Source organism: Molossus molossus, unplaced genomic scaffold (assembly GCF_014108415.1).
Source record: "Molossus molossus isolate mMolMol1 unplaced genomic scaffold, mMolMol1.p scaffold_m16_p_1, whole genome shotgun sequence".
Lineage (NCBI taxonomy): Eukaryota > Metazoa > Chordata > Mammalia > Chiroptera > Molossidae > Molossus > Molossus molossus.
This window is the reverse complement of record NW_023425344.1, coordinates 37,124,587-37,146,388: the sequence shown is the minus strand read 5'-3', so window position 1 is coordinate 37,146,388 and position 21,802 is coordinate 37,124,587. Positions and strand designations below refer to the sequence as shown.

The 21,802-nt window shown below is 37.4% G+C and overlaps 2 protein-coding genes across 14 annotated transcripts in view; one reads left to right on the top strand and one right to left on the bottom strand.

The window, feature by feature from the left end:
- LNX1 (ligand of numb-protein X 1) overlaps window positions 1-7,173 on the top strand; it is a 90,309-nt gene extending 83,136 nt beyond the window's left edge. Inside the window, exons 8-10 of one of the 2 annotated variants that reach the window (XM_036252189.1) lie at window positions 1,130-1,358; window positions 6,091-6,249; window positions 6,599-7,173. In XM_036252189.1, the coding sequence (XP_036108082.1) occupies window positions 1,130-1,358; window positions 6,091-6,249; window positions 6,599-6,734 (524 nt within the window). In that variant the 3' untranslated portion in view covers window positions 6,735-7,173. The remainder of the gene's footprint in view (window positions 1-1,129; window positions 1,359-6,090; window positions 6,250-6,598) is intronic. The other variant, XM_036252180.1, reaches the window with a different exon arrangement.
- Window positions 5,633-21,802, bottom strand: part of FIP1L1 (factor interacting with PAPOLA and CPSF1) — a 94,029-nt gene continuing 77,859 nt past the window's right edge. For 6 of the 12 annotated variants that reach the window (XM_036252209.1, XM_036252252.1, XM_036252233.1 and 3 more), the window contains 3 exons: window positions 16,690-16,909; window positions 9,073-9,210; window positions 7,901-8,252 (listed from right to left, as the gene is read on the bottom strand). In XM_036252209.1, coding sequence (XP_036108102.1) covers window positions 8,105-8,252; window positions 9,073-9,210; window positions 16,690-16,909 — 506 coding nt within the window. In that variant the 3' untranslated portion in view covers window positions 7,901-8,104. Of the gene's footprint in view, window positions 8,253-9,072; window positions 9,211-16,689; window positions 16,910-21,802 lie in introns of all 12 variants that reach the window. The other 6 variants (XM_036252199.1, XM_036252226.1, XM_036252260.1 and 3 more) reach the window with 3 other exon arrangements.

Below are 21,802 nucleotides of genomic sequence, written 5' to 3'. Positions count from 1 at the left end.
CCAAGGGCATGCACCTCTGTTGTGGTTCATCCCTGGCCCTGGTGGGGGTCATGTGGGAGGCAACCAATTGATGTGTCCCTTTCATATCAATGTTTCTCTGTCTCTCCTCCTCCCACTCTATCTGAAGACATCTGAGAAAACATCCTCAAGTGAGGATTTTTTAAAAAAAAAGAGAGATAAAATGTGAAGTTTCTGAAGTACCATTATTCAGTCTGTGGAGCCAGAAAGGAGGTGGCCTGGTAAGGGATTCAGTCAGCCAAACTAACAGTGTTTCTTTCGGAGTCAAGGACTCAAGGCCTTTCCCATCTTTCTCCTCTCATTTTTCCCTCTTGTTATGGTCATTCTGTGTAAAAAGAGCTATTAAAAAGGAGGCAGAAAATCAGAAGATAGAATATGGAGGCAGGGGAAGTATGTATTTCAGTTTCTCTTTTCTTTTTCACCCAAACACCTGGGTGGAGAATAATGAGGTCAACCAAGAAGTGGCTTATCAGAGAACATGAGCAGATTATACGATGTTATGTATGTATGGCCCAGCGCATAGTAGGTGCTTAACCACCGGTAGCTCTTAGCACCTTTGCAATAAACAGAAATGTTAACTTTTCTTTCCACTTCTTTAAGGACACAGTCCCAGGACTCGTTTTTCTTAACTGTTGTGGACTCGTATGCCAGATACTCTTAGAGGTAGTTTCTTATTCATTCCAACCATCTTTATTAGGTGCCAACTGCACACTAGGCTGTGTACAGGTACTAAAAGCTTTTGTCAAGTGCAAGTGCTCTCCTTTATACTAAAAACAGAAAACAAAAAAGGATTGAAAATGTAGATTCTCTTGGACTAAATGGTAAATGAGGCTAATCTCCCCTCACCCCCATTTTAAGGCAACAGCCAGATACCAATGGGTATGCTTTAGAAACCTCCAAACATGACCTACCAATGCCTTGGAGAATGAGCGCAGTTTACTATTTGCTATATAAGAATCTAGCCTCATGTCAGTGCAAGAGGCCAATGACATGCCCCTCCGTCATCCTCACCGCTTCCCCAAACACAGTCAAACCCTGCCCCTTTGCACTTTATACAGAAGGTCCTATGTGCACTCCCACTAAGGGTGGTTTCTCCTTCTCTACCCATTAGGTGACATTTTGTTGAATGTGAATGGGATTGAACTAACAGAGGTCAGCCGGAACAAGGCCGTTGCATTATTGAAAAGCACATCCTCCTCAATGGTTCTTAAAGCTTTGGAAGTCAAACAATGTGAGTCTCAGGAAGAATGCAGCAGTCCGGCAGCCCTGGACTCCAACCACAACACAGCCCCACCCAGTGACTGGTCCCCCTCCTGGGTCATGTGGCTGGAATTACCGCGGTGAGTCCCAATGTGACATCCTAGGGGAGGTGCAGGAGGAAACAATTATATTTTTTAGACACTCTTCCACTCTCTTGAGATGACTCATGGCACTAGCATCTTAATGAACCCCGGGCTTGGATGTGGGACTATCTGAAATAATTGTCTTCCCTTTTGTAACTGAAATTGCATGCAGAAATCATAGGGCAGGGACAAAAGCCTGGACGTGGAAACACTATTAGGCATCCACCATGAGGCACTCCCAGGTCTGCCACGTACAGTTATTTCAGTTGTTTATGCAACTGGGAGCTCAGCTGATAGGGAGAGGAGACTGAATGCAGGGTATTCACACACTGGGGAGCAAGGGCAGGTTCACCTTTCCCTAATTTGCTAGAGGCACAGACCTAGTAACTTGCATGGAGGATGACTCCCATCTGTGGTTTACCTCTAGCTTTGAGGTGGCCCTGGCTAACCCTAAAGCAACGCAGACACCTTGCCTTCAGCCACATTTACACGTGTGTTGATTGAGAAAGCATCTCATCTTCTCTCCCTAGTCCTGCTCTTGTGAGGTTCTTGTACATAATTTCAGGAAGCAGCAGGGCTGTCATTTTAGTGAGATGTAACTAGAGCCTTATAGTAAAGCTGTTTGTCTCTACATACAGACACTCCAGGAAAGGCTTGGGAGGGTAGTCTTGCCAAATGGCTGTACACAGAAATTAAATATTCAGTGGACAGATAAATTGGGCTTTGCTCATCTGCATCAGAGCATAAACTCTTGGCCTTCAAACAATCCTTACTAATTCCAAATGCATGAAAGCAGGATGTTTGGTTTTAGTACATTTCTCTTGAGGGTGGAGATAAGTAGGTCTATTGTTTTCTTTTAAAAAATTTTAAATGTTGATTCAAAAAACCCATCCCTGACTCAAATACAAACTGACCTAGATTCCTTTATGAGCCTTCAGTAATTGATAAATTTTAAATGAGTACATTTTCAAACAGCTGAAAACTGAGCATTGAGGCAGTGTAAAAATCTTTAAACATTTTAGAACTGAACCTAGGTGGAAGAGAGTATTACTTTTATTGCTATAAAAATATTTTTGAAACTGCCATCTAATATAGATCATTTTTTGTGGTTGTGCTTTATTTTATCATATAATAAAGGTTCACGTAAGATGGGACAAATGTGAGCAGCTTTTTACTCCAAATACGACCCAGTGAATGGCTTTCTTTCCCCCGTCACTTGGTCATGGGCGAGCACCTCCCTGCTCGTGAACATTCTCTTTAGGAGAATAATCGGGATTTTGCTCATTTCCTTTAAAATAGGAGACGGGCAGTGTGAAATAGTGCCAGCAAAGATACCACGGGTCTTCAGTCACCCTAGCAGTTCTGTTTCCTTCATCTCCTTCTCTCCTGGCAGTAATTTAACACCCACAGTACAAAATGCAGAGGGCACCAAAGGATATAGAGTGAAAGGCTGTTTCCCACCCCAGTCCCCTCAGATATGCTCTTTAGAGGTAACCTCGGTCACCACTGCCTTTGTATTTTCCAGGGAGTATCTATGTTAGGGAAGTGAGTGGGAGGGAGGGAGGGACAGACAGACATACACATCGATTGGATCGAACCTGCAACCCAGGTACGTGCCCTCGACCATAATCAAACCCATGACCCAACTGCTGAGCCAAACCGGCCAGGGCTGCTTTGCTTATTTTAATCTGTCCTTCCTTCCACTTCTTTCTCAAGTCTTCCTTGAAATCTTTTATCTCTGCATTGATTTTTCAGTGTAATTACTTCAGAAGTAGTTTAAATTCACAGTAACATGGTTGTTAAAATTTCATTTTCTATAGCAGCATTTTTCTGGTGAGTGGTTTTGTTTTTTTTTTTTAAATGTTACTGTTATTACTGTTACTCCCATTTTTGTAGTGTCTCTCTGCTGATTCTTTTTCAACTGTGGAGTTAGGTAAATGTTTCCTGGAGGAGCTAGGTGGGTTTATTTACTTCTCCCAAACCAACTAAGATCAGCCTTGCTGGGCCACTCCCAGAGCCAGTCTCTCCTCTACCTAACCACACTGACAGGCTACTTCCTGTTTGTTTGGGTTATTACCTCACTTAGGCCCTCTCTGCCGCACTGGGCCCAGGGACGCTCTGCTAACAGCCGCCTATTTCTGGTGTTCCCATGTGGAATGGGTACTGCCTATCAGTGGACCACTTACTATGGCCCCAGGGCTCTACAGGCTTGGACTGCACTCTCCAGCTGTGGGCATTCCCTCTGGCCTCCTCCCTTTGACTTGAACTGCTTTTGGAAGTTCTCTCCCATATACAGTGACTCGGTTTTAAGATGGAGTTCGCATTTCTATTTTCAAGTTTCCTAGTTGCTTATTTAGTAACTTTTTTAAAGCAGAAAGGATACAACTAAAATAGGAATATCAATTATGTATTTTCACAATCATGCTGCACACCAACCAGCTGTAAAACCTCAGTAGCAAGTAACCATATAAACACATATTTAGCTCATGAGTGTGTGGGGCTCAGCTGATTCGGACTAGGCTTCGCTGATCTTGGCTGGCTCACTGTGCAGTCCTCTCTGGGTCATTTAGGTAGTTCCACTGATCTTGGCTGGCCATGCTTATGTATCTAGAATTTGGCTGGTTGTGGCAAAAATCCCAGTGATGCTCTCTTATGGCTGAGTCCATTATCAGAATAGGAAAACAACACAAAGTTATGCAATCAGATGTGGGTATGAAGAAAGGGTGACCACTGCAAATTATTTTGCCACGGTAAGGAAGAATGAAGAGAGGTTACTTGTTTCGAACTGTTGAGTTTGAGGTACTAATGAGACTTAAACATGTCTAGAGCAGAAATTCCCAAAGTTGTCTCAAGACCCCTATACACATTTACAAAGTAATGATGATCCCAAAGAACTTTTGTTTATATCTAATGATATTTACCTTATGAATTAATCTGAAGAATTTTTTATTTATTTAAAATAACATACCCAATTATGTTAACATGATGTCTTTTATGAGAAAAGCAGTATTTTAAAAAATCAGTGAGAAGACACTGTAGTTTTTGCAAACCTCTTTAATGTTTGGCTTAATAGAAGATATAACTGGACTCTCATACCTACTTCTGCATTCTGTCTGTTGCCAGATCACCTATCACGTGTTATGTGGAAAAAGGCCACTGTATGCTCACAAGAAAATGAGTGAAAAGGCAAATATCATCTTGCTATTGTGATAAAATATTTTTTACCTCCAGACCTGAAAGGCACATAATTTGAGCGCCACACTTTGTTAATGTAGGGGCTCAGTGAAATATTGAGGTCTGCTGAGAAGTGGGCTGAGGAAAGGGGAGCCCTTGAAGAAACATCCAGTGAAAGAACAAAAAATATGTAGCAACCAAAGACTTCATCATTCGTATCAACGCCTTCCAAAGCAGTTTACCTCAAAAATAATTTAACCATAGTTTTCTTTTTTGGAAAAATTACCAAACTCCTTGCTATTCTTTATACATTGCACAAAATCTTTAATTAGGCCTTGAATGAGTTCAGAATGGGAAAAAGCTCACGTTAGTGTAACAAATGTTACTAACATCATCGTTTAACAAAACATTTCACGAGACTTTTTATTGGTTTTTCAAAAAGCAGTTAATATTTTAAGGTACAGCTTATAAACAAGACAGTATCGTGGTCTTTTTGTTAACATAAAAATGTTCCTTTCTTTCAAACCAGTTTCTGGCCTGGGGAACTGTAGAGCCCAAGTCTATCCTAACACAGTTTGCACTTGGCCTGCATGTATGTTAACACTGATGCAACTGCCAATGAATAGTAAAGAAATAGTTTCTTCAATCCATATTTCTATTTTAGCTGAGGATTCTACTCATTTACAGAAGAACTGCAGTCTCTCCTTGTCCTATTCTTTTTATAACTTGCTATTCCACTTACTGCCAGTTTTCTCTCCGCCAATATGAATCATTATCTCTAAATGTACAATTTCCCTTTACTTTATGCCTACATGTGTCTCTAACCTTCATTAAACATGTGGAACTACACAAACTAATATTTTCAAAGTCAAAATTTCAACAAATGCAGTAATTAGGGTAGGTTTAAATGTTTTTCACTGAGATTATAATCATTCATTCAAAGAATTTTGTGTTCTTTAAAAATTATATCTATACACCTTAGCTGGTGTGGCTCAGTTGGTTGGAGCACTGTCCCATACAACAGAAGGTGGCGGGTATAATTCCCAATCAGGGCTCATACCCAGGTCGTGGGTTCAATCCCTGGTCAGCATGCGTGTGGGAGGCAACTGATTGATGTTTCTTCTCTACCTCTCTTCTTCTGAGATCAATTTAAAAAAATTGTATCTACAGAAAATAAAAGTGACATCCATTAGTATGCTTGACTTTGGTTCACTAATAAGGATTTATGCATATCTAACTTTTTAATATATATTGAAGCATTAAATAGTTCTTTAAGCCAGAACTATGATTACTCTTCCCCATAGACAAATAAATGAAACTTAACAGATGGTGTCATTTTTTTAAAGGGTGTTTAACAATGGAAAACAGAAATTCAATTATAAAAAGCAAGGTAACAACACAAAGGTCAATGGGCTATGAAACACTCTGAGTGAGACCCATCCAGTGCTATCTACCTAAAAAACAATGCCAATAAAGGAAATGGGAGATGAATCACAATAATTATTAACTATGAGTTCAACTCAACTGCTTATATATTGATTACATTCTATTTCAGGTACCTGTGTAACTGTAAAGATGTTATATTACGAAGAAACACAGCTGGAAGTCTGGGCTTCTGCATTGTAGGAGGTTATGAAGAATACAGTGGGAACAAACCTTTTTTTATCAAATCCATTGTTGAAGGAACACCAGCATACAATGATGGGAGAATTAGGTAATAATAACTTTAATCAAAAAAATTATATTCAAATATTGTTTTATACATGTAAAAGCTTGGCCCCACTTGGAAAAAAGGCATGTATTTTATTGGTGAGAAATCCAAAATGATTATAGAGTTACTTGGTCCCATACAGCAACTTACTTTATACTTTTAGCATCCCTTCTAATGCAAGCTGAGTGGATCAAGAGTTTGCAGAATTTAAGTGAGGAAGGGAGGGGAAAAAAAAAAAAAGAGAAGTCATGTAATTGAAATGGACAGATGTAGCAAAAATGAGGACCAACAAATAAATTTGAATTAGCTTCAGCTATGAATCAAAATGTTAATAATTTTTTTTTTTTTTTAGATGTGGTGATATTCTTCTTGCTGTCAATGGTAGAAGTACATCAGGAATGATACATGCTTGCTTGGCAAGGATGCTGAAAGAACTTAAAGGAAAAATCACTCTCACTATTGTTTCTTGGCCTGGCACTTTTTTATAGGATTAATGATGTGTCATGGAAAAACACAAATAAGTTAAATTGAAACAATGTATTTATCTTGTCAATTTTTGTATTTAAAGGATACATTATAAAAATGTGAACTTTGATGTCAGCAAAAGTATCATCTAATGAAAGCTAATTACACCTCAGAAAATATATGATTCTCAAAACAACATTACTAATAGTTTTTATTCAGTGTGGAGGATTTTGCATCACTCTAAGTTTATATTTTTCTATTTAATAAAAAGCTCTTAAACAGCTGAAATGGTTTGTATGCCCTCAAATGAATTCAAATCATACAATTAAAAACCTGGTATATGCTGAGGTCTTCAAGGGTACATTATGGGTATTTTAAAAACAATTTACAGCCAGAGGATTTTAAAAGTGCATTGCTGAAAAATGTTCCTTTCATCAAATGAGAAATAAATATTTTTAAAAATTATAGTTGTCTTTAAGTATGTGATACTAAGTTCATTTCTATTATCACTATTTAAAAGATCCTAGTAATTCTTTCAAAACCATGTTGTTATCATCACTGACAAATACCTTCTAAAAGTTAACCCTGAAAATGCTCACAGAATTACAAACTTATTTTTTCTTGGATTTAATAGGAGATAACAAAAGCTCTTGTCACTTATATAGTGAGTAACTACATTAAAAAATCTGTATGCTGTTCAACCAATAAGCCTTGGGAAAAGCATCAAGAAAAGCCAAACCAGCTTGATCATGGCTCATCTCGATAGCCATGAGGGAATTCAAATTTGTGTCAGTGATGAGTGTCCATGTGCCTGCTAGAAACTACACTTACCCTAAGTTACTTCACAGAGGCCACCCAAATACCATTAGACTTATTATTTATTTTAGATATAAAAATTCCCCCATTCAATTTCACCATGAACCTAATTTAGGGTGAAAAACTGCTATCAAAAAGTTGTGATATTAAAACTGTATGAGTTCTTTAATATGCTAAGCAACAGTGCCACAGCAGTAATGATAAAAGACTAGTTTTAATCTCAAGACTCACAGGTGCCCGTTGCAGTGCAACCTCTTAGTATTTGATTAACTCAAGAAAACTATGGCCAAGGTGGAACCCTGACCTTTATCAGATACTGGCATGTACACAGCTCTTTAAGTTCCCTGCTGAGTGACTCATTCACATTACTTGCTTGGATATAAAGTCATTGCTATCTTATTTTTTAAATATTACAAAACAAAGATTTTTAACTTAACATGAAAAATTCACTCTTTTATTTTGGAAAGATTTTATACTAACAGAAGATTAAAGGTAAATTTCTTAAACATTATCCAGAAAAATAAACAAGATTTGTATCTGTTTCTGGCACTAGTATGCACAAAAGCTGATACCACGCCTATTCTGCAGGTGCAGCTTCGGTGCTCTCCTGCTCAGGGGCAGGCTCACTGCCAGCTTCTTTTCCTTCTTTGCTTCTTTTAGATTTTTTGTGCTTGTGTCTCCTGTGACTGTCTCCTTCTTCACTTTCATGGCGACGTCTACTATTACTGAAAAAAAGAAAGATGTGTTAAAAAATTTAATACATTATTTTTTCTCCAACACATTTTGAGAAGTAATCAGTTTTGTGACTTTTATGCTAAGATTATATTTACATTATAGGCTCAACTTCACCAATATCATCCTAGATTTCCAGGGACCATATACTTTATCAAATTATAAATTAGAAACTGTCCCTGGCCGGATTGGTAGAGAGTCAGCCTACAAACCACAGTCCTGGGTTCAGTTCCTGCTAAGGGCAACCAGTCAATGTCTCTCTCTCTCTCTCTCTCGCATCGATGTTTCTCTCTCACTCTCTTTTCCTCCCTCTCTCCCTCCTGCTCTATCTGAAGATAAATGCAAAAATGTCCTCGGTGAGAATAAAAAAAAATAACAAAAATAAATGAGAAACCGAAGTTTCTAGGATTGATTTTAGGCAAAAATAGGCCTTAAAATTTCTATGCTTTTAGACTACAAGGCCCCGAATTTTCTTTGATTAAACTACTTTAATAATATTTACTATTAAAAGATTGGTTCATGTGCCAAATTCCCCCCTCCCAACAAGATAATTTAATAAGCCTAAATCTCTCATATATTATTTTCTATTCCATGCTAATTTTAATTTACTGGTATTAAACATAGTCTTGTTAGATTTAAAAACTCTTGTTAAAGCCTATAAGGAACCAAGTATTTCAACAGATTACTCTTAATCTTCCAATTAGGAATGCATATGCTCTACTGGTTATTAGGACATGTTTGTTTTACTTCCCGAAGTCAAATCACTTTCTCTCTCAGCTTCAAAGTGATTCACTATTTTATTAAAGAATAAACCTTCGAGATGACTTGTGTCTGGTTTCCTCTTTCTCTCTGTGTCGTCTCTCTCTGTGCCGTTCTTCTTTCTCCCGACTTGCTCTATGACGCTCATAGCCTCTTTCCGCATACTCCCTGTATCTGTATCGTTCTTCATCACTGAAATTGGAACAGAAACAACTTTTATTGACAACTGGACTATTAATACTGAAGATTTCAAACTGTAAAAGAAGAGATGTGACCTGAGTCTAAAACAGAAGCCCCAATGTTAGCTTCTTATAGATAACAGATGCAAAATATTTGTTGAACTGAGAAGGAAACAATGCCACTCACAAATTAGTACTAAATCTAATACAAGAATACAAAATATATAATAATTACATATGTTAAGGGACCAATTTTTTTCTGTACTTTCAACTGTTGTAGGGTAGAAACTTTATACAACAATGCTGTTTTTCTTCAAATATTGGGAGCTGTAACTGATTTACATTTTAATCAGCTTTCCTTTCCTTTTAGAATTAAAAGCATGTTTGTGTATTTCAGATATCCAATCAAAATTCTTATATTACTTGTAAAATCTTGGGCACAGTTAAGACTGTAAAAATATACTTAAAATATGTGGCTCACAATGGCTACATAGTAGAAAGTAGATAGAGGTTCTTAAGTTTTTCAATCACATAAAGAGTATATTCATCTAATAAAGAGGTATAGAAATGAAAAACAGCCCTGGCCAGTATGGCTTAGTTGGCTGGAGCACCGTCCCTTACACTGAAAGGTCATGGGTTTGATTCCCAGTCAGGGCACATACCCAGGAGGTTGCAGGTTTGATCCCCAGACAGGGTGCATATGGAGGCAACCAATCAATGTTTCACTCTCACATTGTTTGTCTTTTTCGCTCTTCCTTTCCCTTTCTAAAATCAATAAAAACATAACCTAAAAAATTATAAAGAAGCAAACATACATATCCTAGGGTGAAAAATCATTAAAAAAAAGAAGAAATAAAGAACAGAGAGACATCAAGGCAACTTCTACAATATCCACACAAAATGCAGGCAAAAAGCTGCCTGTGGACATACTTGCATTCTGACATCCCAATTAGATAATATTATACATGTGTGTGGTGAAAAGAAAGGATTCACGTGTCTAACAATTTCAAGTGCATAAGCATAAACTGCACCTCCATGTCCTGACTTTGGATAGAACGGACTGGTAAACTGAGACTGATGACGAGTCTTTACCTCCCTAGCCCTGTCCTCTTTTCACGCCCTTCACTGACGTTCTTCTTTCCATCTTTCTCCTAATCCTTCAAGTCTCTTATTTTCTCTTTGTTCAGCACAGAAGTCGATACTTTCTACAATCTAATATCAGTAAATTCACTTAGAAGGAATAAATATATCTTTTAAAAGAGCACTGTATGGTGAAGAGAGACCTGGTTTCTAGAAATATATACAAATTATTAATTTGTCTGAAGCATCAAAGTGTTGAGTGATCTAAGTGGGAGTAAAAAGACAGAAGCAGGTGAAAGTATAAGCCATATCAAAGAACAAACCAGCCCGTGGCCTCTTAGAAAAACGTAATGCCCTGGCCTGTTTGGCTCAGCAGTTAGAACGTCGGCCTGCGGTACAGAGAGACACAGGTTTGGTTCCTGCTATGGGCGCAGTTTGTCCTTGGCCCTGGTTGGTCGTGCGGGTGGCAGCCACTCAATGTGTCCCTTTCACATTGATGTTTCTCTCTCCCTCCCTCCCTCCCACTCTACCTGAACAAAAAATGAAAAAATGTCCTTGGGTGAGGATAAAAAAAAAAAAAAAAGTAATGATTCTGCAACACTATGCCTAATGCAAGTCATACTGCTGACCAAGTTATTATTGCTTTGATACATTACATTTTAAAAACATTTTATGAAAACAAGAAAGTGTATTACTATACATATATACCTGTGTGTATACGCCTGTGTATACACACACACTTTTCCCCCTAACCATACATACGCACTTTGTGTATGGAAGGTGGAAGCATGTCACCTGAAAGGCAATGTGCCCGACAAGGTAGAGTAGTGGGAAAAGTACAGGCAGAGTAGGCTCAGGATCACATGCTGGTTCTACTACTTACTAAATGTGTGTCCTAGGATAAGTTAACCAAACTCTGTAGGCATCAGTTTTCTCATCTATAAAATCGGCAACAATCTTTTCTAGGGTTGTTGTGGAATTGGAAACAGCATTTATAAAGTGCTTGGTACAAGAGAAGGCCCTCAATAAATGGCAGTTGACATGCAGGCTCAACATCATCTGTAAATTTAATGCTAAAATTTTTCAGAAGTAGAACTATTTTTGTATAGGTGACTGACCCTCTAATAATTAATGATTCTGAAGCAGAATGAATTAGCACGCACCAGGACAAATGAATATTGTTGTTAATATTATCCTCTTAAAAAATGAGGCTGTCTTTGTAATGATTCCAACTGGGTTTACATTAAAACAACGTCAATTATCTCATAATTTGTCATTTGTAACCTTCTCAACCTAACACCAATTCTTGATAGCTGAGGCCTTTTAAGATTCTCAAGGTAGCCATATGATGGGAATCTTACTACAGATACAGATTTGGTCTCATATATGAAATGTAAATACCTCTTTTTTTTTTTTTTTTATCCTCAGCCGAGGACATTTTTCCATTTTTTGTTCAGATAAAGTGGGAGGGAGAGAGAAGGAGAGAGAGAGAGAGAAACATCGATGTGAAAGGGACACATCGAGTGGCTGCCACCCGCACAACCCAACCAGGGCCGCACAACCCAACCAGGGCCGGGGACAAACTGCAACCGAGGTACGTGCCCTTAGTGGGAACCAAACCCAGGTCTCTCTGGACCACAGGCCGATACTCTAACCGCTGAGCCGAACCGGCCAGGACAATACCTCTTCTTATAACCCCTTCTTTGATAAGCAGCTGCAGCACAAACGTTTCTCTGGGCCTGGAAATCATTAGAGTTCATTCAAATACCCTTGAACAAACAGACTTTCATTCTGGCCCACAATTAAGTGACCTAAAGACCAGATGAAATTGGTCTTTAATTTTCAAAACAATGACCCTGTAATTTGTGACACAACACATACTACATGCCATATTGCTAAAACGTCAGTCTTCCCAAAAAAGGGTGGGGGAGGGTGCTTTACTTATACTTCACTTGGATTTTCCAGAGAACACTTTAGTCTTAGGATAATTAAGAACACAAAATTCCTCCACCTTTTGCCTCTGTGGCCTTGAACTTTTAGTCAGATTTAGGTAAACACTGACTTCCGATGCCCTACAACATAGCAACCTGGAAATTAAATGCGGTTTAGCCATTAACACTTTAGTTACAATAAAAATTAAGTAGCACTTGTCCATGTGTATTTGAAATTTAATTAGAGAATTTAGCCTCAAATATTCTATAAACTTTATATTATTTATGTTTATTCAAAGAAAATGTATGAGCTCTAACAAAGCCATTCCTTTTAGTCCTTTCCTATCAAGTTTTGCATTAAGTTCCTTCACTTGTGAATATGGACATTCTAGAGATAGCAGTGTTACTTCAAATATCTTAACTACATTAGAAACAATTTAACTTTCTGGAAAGTAATGCTCAAACTTAATCATGCTGACCTACCTGGCTAAAGTTAACAGCCCATTTCCCACCACATAAACACAAAACATATACTCACATACATGTATCATACCTTACCTTATTTAGTGAATAAAATTTTATCAGATGCCTATGAAGTATAAATCGTTGTATTAGGAACTACAGGAAGGAAAAAGATGAATAAACCCTGTCCAGCTTCTTATTGCACACTGTTTTAAGTTTTAAACTACTAACCAGTTCTAATTACCTTGACAATATTATATGGTTAAATCTGTAAGGGCAATATATGAATAATTCTGTATCCTCGGCACACAGCTCTGTGTCTGGTACATAAGAGGGGCTCAGAAAATGTCAGTTACATAAATGAAAGAATGAATTGCCACTTCCCCTTCCCCTAAAATAGGGAAAAAAGAAAATCAAGTGCATACAGAGTAATAAAAAAAATGAGAAAACAACTTTTAAACTACTTTATTTCAAGACTAGAAAAGATTTTAAGACCTCAACCACATTTCCAGTAGAGTATGGCTCTACTATTGCCTTATATTTCTGTATGCTTCCATTTCCTCATCTGATAAATAAAAATTTAGACTAGATAATCCTTAAGGACCTTTTGGATTAAGAAGTCTATGATTAGATGATCACAACAAAATAATGCTGCTTGTATCAAGCATATGCTCTTATCCTGAATTGATAAATTGCTTCATCTTATCCAGCAAAATCAGAAAGCTATCTATGTATCTCGCATCACTAAAAATACTTGGTATAAAAAATTTATCTTTAACTTATTTCATTCTACATTGTGATAATACCTAGACTCATATAAGAAAAATACCCACATTAATGATCCGATTATGATAAAGGTTGATTTTTGTTCATTATAAAATCTTTATAGCTAAGAGTTTCCTCAATAGTTTTCAAAATTGTTTTTTCTCTATTGTATTCACCTTCCTCCCCTGAAAAATGTAAGTCATTTTATTCACTAACACATTCACTGTGTGCCAGGCATTAATTACTATACAAAGTGCTGAGGATACAGGAATAAAAAATGGTAGTCAGTGCCCCTAAAGAGACTTACTAAGAAAGACATGCTAAAGAAAATGCATAAGCCCTGGCTGGTTTGGCTCAGCGGTTAGAGCATTGGCCTGCGGTCCACACAGACCTGGGTTTGGTTCCCGCTAAGGGCATGCACCTCGGTTGCAGTTTGTCCCCGGCCCTGGTTGGATCATGTGGGTGGCAACCACTCGATGTGTCCCTTTCACATCGATGTTTCTCTCTCTCTCTCCCTCCCTCCCACTCTATCTGAACAAAAAACGAAAAAATATCCTTGGGGAAGGATTAAAAAAAAAAATTAAAAGAAAAGAAAATGCATAAAGTGTTTAGGGCACAAATGAACAAAATTAATTATTTCAAGTTCAGAGAAAAGCTCACAGAAGACAGATGTGAGCTAGACCTTGAAGAATAAATAAAATTCTGTGAGGCAGAGAGGTAAGAAACAACATGAACAAAGGAAGTATGAAACTATGAGGGATTTCCTCATAACTGAACAGCAATCAGTCTGGTGCAGCCAGAACATGCGGAGTACTGGCTTGGGAGATAACTGGGGTTAAAGTACAGAAAGGTACACGACTTGTGACTTGTAGATCATAAGAAGACTTAGAAATTTACTCTTTAGGCCAGTGGTACATGCCAGTCCACAGCAGTGTATGACTTCTTCCCAATAGCACAGAATGTTTTAGGGAATCAATTTCCAGATCTTGAACTTCTCTATTTAGTCTCTCCTAAATCTGAACAGCCTGATGATACACCTACAGGTAAAATATCATGTCACTTCTCCAGGTAACCTCTTCTCTTACAATCACCTTCCTGGCCCTTTACAAAATAAAGGCATTCCTTTAATCAATTTGACTATGGTACCTTGGCATAGGGTGTAAAAACCATCATGGCAGCAAACAGATTTAATTTATATTAGTGCCAGTGAGAACAATTTTATTCAAGGAACTACAAAGCATCTATGGGGCTTTAGGTTTTCCTATCTTATACACTGTTTAAGGACAAAGTATGGAGTAAGAAATGGGATTTCTAACTTCAGATATACTGTGGTGGGAGTCACATAAAGAATTTTCCTTGAACTAGTAAAAGCAAAAACAAAAATCCTTGTGAAGAAAAGCAAAGTGTTAGAAGGCAGCACCTTATTATAAGCTCTGTGACTATTTTGTTTACTAGATTTAGATAGGGCATATAGGTTAACTCATCTGACTGAACAGAAAAATGAAGCCAGACTTTTTTTCATCAGAAACGAAATGCAATTTGGCTGTCTGACTTGACAATGAAAGCAGTCTTTTACCAATTAAGTTACATGGTAGCTATTTTCCATAAATGGAATGAAGAAATCTGCATAGAATTGACTATTTAACACTCATAAAGGTGTTTAATTTTTTAAAGGTTGTTTTGTCCAAGATGTATTAACAGGATTTTGATTTTCCCCAACCTTTCTGAGCATATTAAGTTATACAACCGGTAACATTCTGACAAGTCTTGGTAAAACCCTTTTGGTACTCTTCCAAGAAACTGAGAAATCAAATTTTAATTACTAAATGAATTAGATTGAATTGTGTCACCCAAAAAGTTATGTTCCATTCCTAATCCCCAAGCCCCATGCCTGTAAAAGTAACCTTATTTGGAAGCGGGGTCTTTGCAGAAATAATCAAGTCAAGATGAGTTCATACTGGATTAGGTTGCACCGAAATTCAATGATTGATATTCTTATAAGAAAAGAGAAATTTGGACATAGATACAGAAAGACAAATGCCACATGAAGATAGAGAAAAAAACTGGAGCGATGCATCTATAAACCAAAGAACACCAAAGACTGCTAACAACCACAAGAAGCCAAGAGATAAGCATGGAACACATTCTCCCTCACAGCCTACAAAAACGAATGGACCCTGCTGACACCTTGATAATATCAGACTTCTAACCTCTAGACCTCAGAGTAAATGCCTGCTGTTCCAAGCTACTAGTTTGTGGTACTTTTTTTTACAGTAGTCCTAGGAACAATTACACTGAGTAACAAATGCTTTTATAAATGAGGTGGTTTCCAATTCTATGCTCCCCAAAAAATTAAATCATGAGCTGATAGAAGCTTAAAAATAACTTTTGACCATAGGTTAATTATGTACTTTTGGCATATCACTAAATAAATCTACAGGAGCTCAAGTAATTGAGTTAATACCGCCACAATAAAATTCCATCAATTCTCACATATTTTACGTGAACAAGGTTTCTCATCACTTACAACTATACATATGTATTTTAAAAAGGGATATAATTAATGGCAATGTTTTTTCCTAACATTAGTAATATTCACTCATACATACATATATTAATTGGGGATGTGCAAAAGCTCCGCTATCACATTAAGGAATGTAGTTCTATTAAATTGGTTTCAGAATTAACATTATAATTTTATGCATTTTAACTTACATAAGTATGTTGTAGAAAAGATTGAGAGAATGATCAATTACTTTGGGGAAAATAGCTCAGAAATAAGAATTCAACCAAAAAAAAAAAGAAATGTGTAATTTCCAACTGTTAAAGAAAGGCTATTTATGCACTTCTAAAAAATGGATGATGTTGTTTAGCAAAGCACTATAATGTTCTTAACCCATTAAATATATTGAAAGAGTGATAATTTTATTTTAAATTTATGTTTATAATACACTAGAAACTATAGATTGCCAACTATTTACATTTAAGATGAAAAATCTTAGATGGCAAGATATGTAAGGTGGTACAGTTTTAAAAATTCTTTTAAGGGAGAAGTGAACAGATCTGAAGATTGTTGCTTTAGCTAATGAGAAGCCCTATGAATTAAATAGCCTTGATGCTTTTAAAGTGGCTATCCTAAATAGTCTTCAAGCAATCCTTTCCCAACTGAATTGGATTTTCCATCCTATTATCAAATATAAATTCTAAAGTGTACATTAAATACATGTATACAAACTCCTGCACACTCAACAAACCTGTTGAAAACACTTGGTGTAGGACTGTGATCACGTTCCCGTTCCCGCTCTCTGGTACGCTCTCTTTCTCTGTCCCGATCACGATCTCGGTCTCGGTCTCTGTCTCGGTCTCGGTCTCTATCTCGGTCTTTCTCTCTTCTTGCATAATAGTCCCACTGCTTGCTGGTGTCCACAAGACTAGGCCATGAGGGAGCAGAACCAGGAAGGTGGGGAAAGGCAACTATAGAAAAAACAACAAAATATAACAATTAAAAAAACAAAAGTTTGGGCACTTAAAAAACAAAAGAAAACAAAAAAGCACTATAAAATAAAGACAAAACTCCCACCAAAAGTGCTTCCTCAGATGATAATAAAAACTATTTTATAACTAGAAAAGAGAAATGACATAGGGTGAATACACAGATTGGGGGAATATCCAGAAACAGACCTAACATATAAACACATTTTATTTTGCAAGGTGAACAGGAACCAAAAATAGATGCACTACAAACTTCCCCATATCAAAAACGTAAACCAGAATATTGAGAGAAAATGAAGGTCAACCAAGAAATGTATATTCAACAAATTACATTTCAAAAATAAGAAAAAAAACAACAAAGGCATTCACAGATAAACAAAAAAAATTAGCAATTATTCTAATCAACAGAGTCCAACAAAAGAATTTCTATCAGATAGATATATAATACATTTTAAGAGTAATCACTAAAGCCCTGGCCAGTTTGGCTCAGCGGTTAGAGCATCGGCCTGTGGTCCAGAGAGACCTGGGTTCGGTTCCCGCTAAGGGCATGTACCTTGGTTGCAGTTTGTCCCTGGCCCTGGTTGGTCGTGTGGGTGGCAGCCACGCGATGTGTTCCCTTCATATCGATGTTTCTCTCTCTCTCTTCCTCTCACTCCCTTCCACTCTATCTAAACAAAAAAATGGAAAAATGTCCTCGGGTGAGGATTTAAAAAAAAAAAAAAGAGTAATCACTAAAAAAAAATTTTATATGTGTGTGTGTATATATATACACATATATGTGTGTGTGTATATATATATACACACACATATATGTGCATATATATGGGAAAACACAATGTTTAAAAATCTACCAATTCAAAAAAGACTTGGAAAGCATGGGGGTAGGGTAGAAAAGTTTATTAACTCAACAATCAGAATAATATAAAAGGGACTGAATTCATCAGTTAATAACAGATTTTTTATTTGTACTTTGAAAAATTCTGATTATATTCTGAATATAAGACATAAAAACACATAAAATGGTTGAAAGTAAAAGACATGAGAAAGAAAATTATTAATACCCCTCAATCTACTTATGAGTAAGTATATTAATGACAAAGCCGACTCATACAGTACGAATCACCTGGGAAAGAAAGGGTAACTACATGAAGATGAAAAATGTTAACTCACCAAGAAGACAGAACACATTAAACTTCTAAGTATCTAACAACTTATGGAGAGTAAGAATAGAAACACAAGTAGAAATAGAAAAATCCGTAATTATCATGGGAGAATACCACACTTCTCTCAATTATTGATACTTTAAGCAGACAAAAATAGGTAAGATTTGAGCAATACACTGTTAATAAGGTTAATGAACACAAACGAATACTGCCTATAACAGTAAAAGAATACTCATTCTTCTCAAGTTCATATGAAACATTCATAAAAACATAGTATGTACTTACAGAGAACAAGTAAAATAAACACTATGTTCTCTGACCAACATGCAATTTAAATTAATAAAATTTTTAAATTTATGAGAAAACAATCTCCATACATTTCAAATAAGAAACACATTTCAAGTAACTCAGGTGTCAAAAATTTTTTTTAATCACTTAGGATTGAACATAAACATTCAACGTCTAGAGATGCAAACTTTCTGGAAGAAAATGTAATCTTTAAAAACACTACATTGGAAAAGATGGTACATAGTCCTTGGTCAGACAACAGTGTGGTAAAGGCCAGGGGAACGGTGGAGGCTAGGCAAATGGAGGGGTTGGGGGAGACATCCATAGTAGTGTCAACAACAAAAATACATTTTAAAGAGAAGATAGAAAATTAATGTGCTAAGATTCCAACTTAAGAACTTAGAAAAGCACAGAATAATCTAACAGAAGGGAGATAATAAAGATACAAGCAGAAATCAAGTAAGCAGAAAACTATTACACAATTAAAGAGGCTGAAAGTTGGTTTTTGAAAACCAAATAAAACATGACAATCTCTGACAAAACAGAACCAAACATAAACAATAAGAACCAAAAAGGGACCACAACTACAGATGTTGCAGAGATTAAATAAAACATAGAATATTACACACTTTAAACTAACACATTTAAAAACTAAGCTGAATGAAACTAATTCTTTTTTTAAATCCTGACCTGAGGATATTTTCTCAAATATCTTCAGATAGAGTGGAAGAGAAGGAGGGAACAAGGAAGGGGGGGGGGGGAGAAAGACACATAGATGTAAGAGGGACACATCAATTGGTTGCCTCCCACATGACCCTGACCAGGGTGGGGGACAGAACCAAAACTGAGGCACGTGACCCTCAACCATAATCAAACCCACGACAGTTTGGTCCACAGGCCAATGCTCTAACCACTGAGAAACACAGGCCAGGGTGAAAGAGAGTAATTTTTTAAAAAATAAACTATCAGATTTTTCCAACAGGCGGCGGAGTGAATGGAAGCTACACAGACCTTCTCCCAGGACCAAACTGGAATTACAACTAAAACACAGACAAATCAAAGGGAAAAAGCAACAGAAAAGCAGCTTGCGAGGACCATATAACCAGGGACACTGACTCCATCCCGGTAGGCTTGCGAAGGTGCGAGAAGGACGGGGGTTGGGAGCCCACAGTCCGCAGCCCGGCAGCAGCCTTAGCTGGGAGCGGCGTCCTCGGGTTACACTCCCAAGCAGCTCCACAGGGCAGAGCTGGGACAGAGGCTGAAATAGCCACAGCCGCTCACCTTGGGCACCCACAGAGGGAGGGCAGACTGGACTGGAACAGTGTGAGGACACTCGGGATTTGGAGGGCACTCAGAGCTTTTGCAGAGTTGCAGCAACGCAGGACAGTGGCCATATTGCTCCTTCCCAGGGCTCTGGGGACAGGCAGCAGCCCCTCCCTCCGGGATTCAACCTCACCCAGTACACCATTTGGAAATGCAAATTGAGGCTCATTAACAACTAGCATCTGCCCTACCCTCATGAAATCCCCTTATGTTGAGCATCTGAGGGAGTTTTTCAATCAACTGAAAACCTAAAAATTTTCAAGTAACCTGGACTGCTAGCCTCTAGGCAAAAAGCTAGAGGATAACTGTACCTTTCCTGGGCCAGCAACTCTAACCAGGAAAGTAAGACTTGACAGTGGTGTTTAACGTGAGTCCTCTCTCGCTCATCTAAACCAGGAGAGGGAGCCACAAACAGCAGAACACCAACACGCACAGGGAAAACTTGGCAGGCTCCAAAGCCCACAGTGATAGCCAAAATGGTGAAACACAGAAACAAAAGCCAAATGAAAGAACAAGAGACCTCCACTGAAGATGATATCAATGTGGAGCAGTTAGGCATATTAACAGAGCTAGAATTCAGAGCCATGATCCTGAGGAAGCTCAACAGCATGAGTAAAGACACTGAGATGCTGAAAATAAACCAACTGGAAATTAAAAACAACCAAGAAGACATCAGGAATGACATATCACAAATAAAGAACACACTGGAAGGTCTAAAGAGCAGAGTAGAGGAAGCTGAGGACCGGATCAGTGAATTAGAAGACAGGGTAGAAAATAATCAACCAATCAAAAAACCAAAAGGAAAAAATGATTAAAAAACAGGAAGACAGCTTAAGAGAACTGTGGGACAACTGGAAACGTAATAATATTCACATCATAGGAGTCCCCGAAGAAGAAAATGAGCAAGGGTTAGAGAATATATTCAAAACAAATAGTGACAGAAAACTTCCTAATTTGGTGAAGGGAAGTTATTCAAGTTCAAGAAGCACAGAGAGCCCCAAGTAAGAAGAACCCAAACAGGCCCACACCAAGACACATAGTAATTAAAATGCCAAAAATTAACGACAAAGAGAGAATCCTAAAAGCAGCAAGAGATAAGCAACAGGTTACCTACAAAGGAAACTCAATAAGGCTCTCAGCTGACTTCTCACAAGAAACACTACAGGCCAGAAGGGAATGGCATGAAGTAATCAAGGTCATGAAAAACAAGGATCTGAATCCAAGACTACTCTACCCAGCAAGGCTATCATTCAAAATAGAAGGTCAAATAAAGAGCTGCCCCAGACAAAAAAAAAGGCTAAGGGAATACATTAGCACCAAACCAGCACTACAAGAAATGTTCAAAGCACTGCTGTAATTAGTAGAAAAAATAGGAACAAAAATGGCAATAAATAAGTACATATCAATAATCAACCTTAAATGTAAACGGACTGAATGCTCTGATAAAAAGACACAGAATAGCTGATTGGATAAGAAAGCATGACTCATCTATATGTTGCTTACAAGAGACCTACCTCACAACGAAAGACTCACATAGGCTGAAAGTGAAGGGATGGAAAAAAATTTTCCAAGCAAATGGAAAGCAAAAAAAAGCTGGGGTAACAATACTCATATCTGATAAAAATAGATTTAAAAATGAAGATCATAACTAGAGACAAAAAAGGCCACTATATAATATAGAAAGGATCTATCCAAGAGGAAGATATAACCTTGAAAAACATATATGCACCCAATTAGGAGCACCAAAATATATTAAAAACCTTTTGGAGGACTTCAAAAGAGAAATCGACAGCATTACAATCATAGCAGGGGACTTCAACACGCTGTGAACATCACTGGATAGATCCTCTAGACAAACAATTAGCAAGGAAACAGAAAATGTAAATGAAGCACAAGACCAAATGGAGTTAATAGATATCTATAGAGAATTACACCCCAGAACTACAGAATTCACATTCTTCTCAAGTGCACATGGGCCATTCTCAAAGATACACCACTTGATAGGACACAAACTAAATCTCTACAAGTTCAAGAAGATTGAAATCATATCAAGCATCTTCTCAGATCACAATGGCATGAAACTAGAAATCAACTGCAACAA